Raw genomic sequence first — 6000 nt, 5'->3', positions numbered from 1 at the left:
ACACACTACTAGAAAAATGGCCTACTGCAACGGTTCAACTACCGTTGCAATAGATAGGAAAACCGTTGTAATAGATCTATCGCGATTTTGTTTCGGGAATCCATAACAAAGTCGCAGTAATAGGTCTACCGCGACGGTTTTTAGCAACCGCTACAAAACCGTTGCAATAGACAATATATAGCAACAGTTTTCTGAACTGTTGCAATAGCAAAACCTGTTGCAACGGTTGTTTAAAGTAATGGGACAGTTTGGGAACCGCTGCATTATCATCTTATGCAAAGGTTGTTGTGTCATTTGCAACAAACTTTCGATACTGTAGCAACAGCTATGAGGGGCTATTGCAACGGTTATTAAGAGCTACTGCAACACTTTTTAGGAGTTATTGAAACTATTTGGTTGTCTATTACAATAATTATTCACCTAAATGATAAAATAGAATACAATAAAATTTATATAGATCCGCGAAAGTAAAATGTTCATCAACAAAGTCATAATCCAAATCATCCGATTAGTATTATTCACATGTAAAAGTAAAATATACAATATTGTTTGACAATTCAAGAGTTAACATAGTGTAAGTCTACAAAATTTTCCGAAGTAAAAGTTTCACAGAACATCTAAAAGGTCCAAAAACAATGAATAAATATTCTAAAGTAAAGGTCTTCATTGCTTTCATCAACTTCCTGTTCATTTGCCTTGCCTACAAAACCATCAAAAAAGTAATCTTTTATCAGATGTAGATACACTAATTATTTGCCCATTAATTAAAAATAAAAGACATCAAATTTGAACGCTAATACAAAATAGTAATGTCTGGGATATGCATTACTCCTGTGTAATAAAATAATTTAAATACTCAACCAAATAATGTTTCTTCTCCAAGCAAGAAAACAATTCATGGAAGAATTCTTAAGTTCTCTTCTTTTAACTATTACTAGTAATCATAGACAAAGGTTAAACCACCAAAGCATAAGCCACAACATAGTCCCTGCAACTTATCCTGTCCATATACCATTTTCAGCTGAAAAGGTACTAGCAAAAAGCTATATTCAATGAAATCTACTGCAGGTCTAATCCCTTTAATGTAATGCATCGGGTGTAGGAAAAAAGAAAGAAATATAATTCAAGATAACTATCTCATGTACTCACCCTTAAACACCTTTCTTTACAACTTAGTTGTAGTAAAAAGGTATCTGAATATTCAGCAACCATGATAAAAAGATATCCCCAACAAGCATTATTTGAAATTGTTCTGTGAAGAACACTATGATATTAGAAAAGAGAAGGCTAATTACCTTGCTAACTGGAAAAATTCAACATAGTCCCAAAAAATTAGAAATAAATATAAAATAGTGCGATAAAACTGATAATAGTAAATGATAAGTAACTTCATCAAAATGAAATGAAAGACCATCATTTTACCCGCTACAATATGTAAAACCTAACTTTAATGTAAAATTTGCTAATGCTTTGAATTTAGGCACACACATCTTAAATATAGAGTGCGGGGAACAACTCTTGAAATGCTTCTTAGTTATTACTTCCACAAGAAGAGTGATTTCCCCAGCTTATTTTTATCCACTTTTTAAATGAGAGCAGAGAGTAAACGAAAATCTGAAGAGCAAGAATACAAATTACCTTCCAGGACTTCCAAATCACATGTTAAGAAAACACCCCACAAATCACATGTTAAGAAAAGACTCCATGTACAGACCAGTCACAGGAGCATATTATTAAATTCTCTAGCTAGCTCTGCCTATGTAAATAGAGGTTTGTGAGTGCCAACTATACTCTTTTTTGTCCCAATTGATATATGCCCTATATATATTCAAGTCATATACAAATTTTTTTTTCTTAGTCTTCCAAGAATAGCATGAAGTAATAACCACTCATATGGAGATGTTCGCCTTTCGGGGACGCAAAAGTTAATTAGGCACTGATCTTAATGTAAATAGAATAGTAAAAGTAAAACACAAGTAGACAAAGAAATGATGTAGAAGAGGGGAGTAACGAAGTTTTGTTTGAACAAACAAAAGAGTACGGGTAGAAGCAAATGGCCGTTTTTTAACCGCCTTTCTTTTATTGTCCTGCAAGGTGAATCCCGAGAGGAGATGCTCATAGAGGTGTGGAAGGGCTTCACGTCAAACGATCGCACGAACTTACCAAGACATGTCATGTCCAATGCACTCAAAATGAAAACACCAAATAGAACTCATCCGATAAACAACATTCAACACAATAATCATATAATAAATTTATAATGGATTCCTTCGTATTACATTTCCAAGAATACAGATAAATCGAGTTAGAGTGAGAGGGATAGAGAGATAAACAACAAAGGAACAAAAAGAAGGCCATAAAAGAACTCATCATGGTGATGATGCATTAGAATTATACATAAACTTGTATATAGAATGAGGATGTAACAGCAAGTGCCCACTATATATGTGTATTCCTATCTTATCTTCATATACATGAAAAATATGAAAATAAAAAGGAGAGAAAGAGAAGCAACAGAAAAAAGTACAGCTTTCGCAACAACCTTCTTTTATAAATTTAGTCGTAGAGTTATCTATTGTCACAATTCGACTTTTAAGTAATTTTTAGCCTGAAAGTGCAGCAGTTTAAGATTTTACTTCTTGTCTTAAAAATGAACATTCAGATTGAACTTTTTATTGTTTCACAGATTTTGAATTCTTCAACCTTGGTCAACAAAGAAAGCTTTTCCAAACACATCCATAGTAAAAACGGAGAATGCCTCAACATAGCAAATAACAAACTTTTAGTTGAATCTTGGAATCTAAACAGCCATTGGTCAAAGTTGAAATTATAAGAAATGCACAAAATAAAGTTTCAAGTATGCACCTGGAACATCTTAGCAATGCTCTTCTTTTTACTACCCAGTCCTAGTCTTGGCAAACCGATGAGCCCATCACCGCCCCATTCCATTAAACCTTGCAATTTATCCGTCTCGTTCTCGCTCTTAGCTTTTTTCAAGTTATTAAATCCAGGAGGCATCGCAAAGGATGACCTCCCACCTTACAACCACTATCATTCTTGTTTACTTTCCTCCTATCACCGATTGCGGAACTCCCTCCTCCTTGCAACGCCAATTTTCTCTGGACAATAGTAATACTCATGAGTGACAAAATAGGATACTGAATGAAACAAAAACTGAAACAATTTCACCATATATAGTTTATGTCCTTGCTCAGAGCAAAATAAGTACTAATCCAAGTTAGGGGCAGACAAATAATTCCAACATCAGATTATCTTATTTTTTTTAAATCTAAAAAAAAAAAAGGAAGAAGCCCAGATTCTCTTCATAAATCCCCAATCAAAAAATGGCCCAAAGCATATCTTCTAATTTCTACTTAATTTCAGTTTGACTAATTGATATTCTAAGACTGAATAAATAGCACAACGAACCACTTCCTAAACTCTAATAATTCAAACAAAACTCTTTCATGACGATCACAAGAGAGGGGGAAAGCATTTTTCAATGCTCAAAATGAGGATCGAGCAGACTTCGCACAGAAATTAATACAATCGACACATATTTTCTTGTAGATTATTGTGGGAAAATGCTTACAGGCTTAAACTGATAAAATCAGCCTATCACCATCATCGTTGCTCTCTTTTCAGAACCCTACTTCTTCCCACAAAATCCGTGTCCGGCTTCTGTATAAGAAAAATTTGCAGTTCCTTTCTATTATTATTACTCAGAATTCAATATACAAATCAGCAGAGAAAGAGCATGAAAAAGCCGAACAGAGAAGTACTGGAGTGGAAGATGTAGAAAGGGAGTGATACGTGTCTATTTAGGCGAAGGATAAAAGACACGTAAACTTAATAGTGAAAGTCAAATATACCCTCAACTTGAAATTGATTGACACCTAAGCTGACACGTTGAAACCAGATAAGTTATATATATATAAAATAAATATTACAAAAATGTATATGTTTCTAAATATTAGCTTTATATGTTTAATGAAAATATAGGTAATAAAAAAATACCTTTCAGAAAGTTTACAAACAAAAGAGAAGGGAAAATCACTATCTTCATTGTTATCAGGTTCCATCACCTTTTAACTTCACCAATACTGGAAGACCGTGCTTATTTTCTCTTTTGAATTAACCGTATACACACAACTGTGTAAAATATTAACTATCAAACACCTCAAGGTCATCAGCTCAATCATATAACTTAATTACACTACCATACATAGAGGAAAACACGAGAATTGAGAGGTGTAAGGCTAAGCAATGCGTACCTTTTCATAGCTTTACCAGAATTTTGATCGAAGGATACATGCTTGCCAGAAAATCTAAAATGCTACCCTGCGCAGTTGCAACTAAAGCTAGAGCTTGGGTACCGACGAAAGTTGTGGAAGATTTAGGAAAAGCCTACATGGTCATGTTTTTTTTATACATGGTTATACATGGAGTTGTAAAATATTATGGACACATTGCTTAAGTTCTAGTCAAAAGATGAAATTGCCCTCGATTTAGTATTTGTTGATCCCAAGCACACATGTCGATCCGAACTTATACTCATTCTTCTACAATAGTTAAAATGTTGAAAATTATAATGTAAAAGCAATTAAAAATTTATCAAGAATTGAAGAAATTTGGGAGAAAAACAGATCAATTTGTCATGTGAAGAATTGATAGAAACAGGGGAAGTAGTGTGAATCAATGTAGTAGAAACAAGACATTGAGTTTGATAATTGTTTCAGTTGGGAAAAAGGCTCTAGCTCTAAAAGCATGTAGTCTATCTCACTTGGGTAATAACTCTGCTTTTAGTGCTTCAACTTTTGATAGTTCTTTGTTGATTTCTTATCTCCATAGTCGTTACTTTCTTTAATTTTAACCAACAAGATAAAAGCTTGCCAAACCATGATAGTTCAGTTCACCTTTATCTAAAGTAAACAATTTAGCTACGAGCATAACCCCAAAATAAGTATCAAATAAGATGATCCAAGCATATCATCAAACAACTTTGGTGCGTAGCCCACCTCAAACCATTCCGCAACTTAACAATGAAAAAGACTAATTAGGTGAAAGAAAGCACTATTTATGCAAAACCTAAAAATGGAATCTTAAAACAACAAGATTGGAACCTATGCCAGTGCAAAAACGTGGAGAAGACCATGTAAGAACAAAAATCGTAACTTATCACAAGAACCAAAACTTGGTCTAGATCTACATGGAGCTTGATTGAAGCAGAGTTCGTCTAGAATCTAGATCTATAAAAACCATAGTTGCTCACAAATGTAAACAAGCAAAAAAAATCTTAAGAAACAATGAAATCAAACGAGTATGGAGATAATAGAAAAAGTGACCTGAAAATTGACAATGAAATCAAACGAGGGATGAACTGTTCGAGCTTGGCAACGAGATTGCAGTGGTACAAATTTATCAGTGTGTTCTACCAAATAAAAAGCTCTGAATGGGCATCCTGAATCAATTACACCATAGATTATTTAATGAAACCTAAAATTCGCTCTTAATAAGAAAATGATGGACAAGTCGAAGCGCTATGGAGAGATAAAGAGAAGTAGAAGATGGGGAAGAGAGAGAATGACCAGAAGATAGGGGGATAGGGTTGAAGCGGATAGTAATAAGCAAATGAAAAAGGACAAAAAAAAAAGAAATAGAGAGAGAAGTCAACCGTTGCAGTAGAAGTGTATTGCAACAGTTATGCAACCGTAACAACATAACCGTTGCAATTGGCATCTTATTGAAACGGTTTCATAATCGTCGCGAAGTGCCTGTTGCAATAGACATCTATTGCAACGATTGTGAAATCGTTGCAGAATAACTGTTGCAATAAATAGTCTATTGCAACGGTTCAACAACCGTTGCGACAAAACCGTTGCTATAGTACCTATTTCTAGTAGTGACACACCCGGGATTTCTTCCAAGTAGAGTCGCTACTATTCCAGTCCTAATAAGATGAGTTTAGTTCTTACGGGTTTTTAATCTTATATAAGAAAA

At 34.1% G+C, this 6000-nt stretch overlaps 1 protein-coding gene across 1 annotated transcript; it reads right to left on the bottom strand.

The window, feature by feature from the left end:
- Positions 1 to 479: 479 nt before the first annotated feature.
- Positions 480 to 4000, bottom strand: LOC132050102 (pumilio homolog 2-like). The gene is made up of 2 exons (XM_059441159.1): positions 2866 to 4000; positions 480 to 700 (listed from the first exon to the last, which is right to left on the bottom strand). Exons 1-2 carry the CDS (start codon positions 3016 to 3018, stop codon positions 581 to 583), a joined length of 273 nt encoding a protein of 90 aa, XP_059297142.1. The 5' UTR covers positions 3019 to 4000; the 3' UTR covers positions 480 to 580.
- Positions 4001 to 6000: the final 2000 nt, after the last annotated feature.

Source organism: Lycium ferocissimum, chromosome 3 (genome assembly GCF_029784015.1).
Source record: "Lycium ferocissimum isolate CSIRO_LF1 chromosome 3, AGI_CSIRO_Lferr_CH_V1, whole genome shotgun sequence".
Classification (NCBI taxonomy): domain Eukaryota; kingdom Viridiplantae; phylum Streptophyta; class Magnoliopsida; order Solanales; family Solanaceae; genus Lycium; species Lycium ferocissimum.
This window is presented reverse-complemented; position numbering and strand designations above follow the sequence as displayed.

Coding starts and splice junctions, on each gene's coding strand:
- LOC132050102 (XM_059441159.1), bottom strand. CDS start 3,018: ATGCCTCCTGGATTTAATAACTTGAAAAAAGCTAAGAGCGAGAACGAG. Junction 701..2,865: donor GCATTGCTAAGATGTTCCAG/GTGCATACTTGA, acceptor ATGGTTTTGTAG/GCAAGGCAAATGAACAGGAA.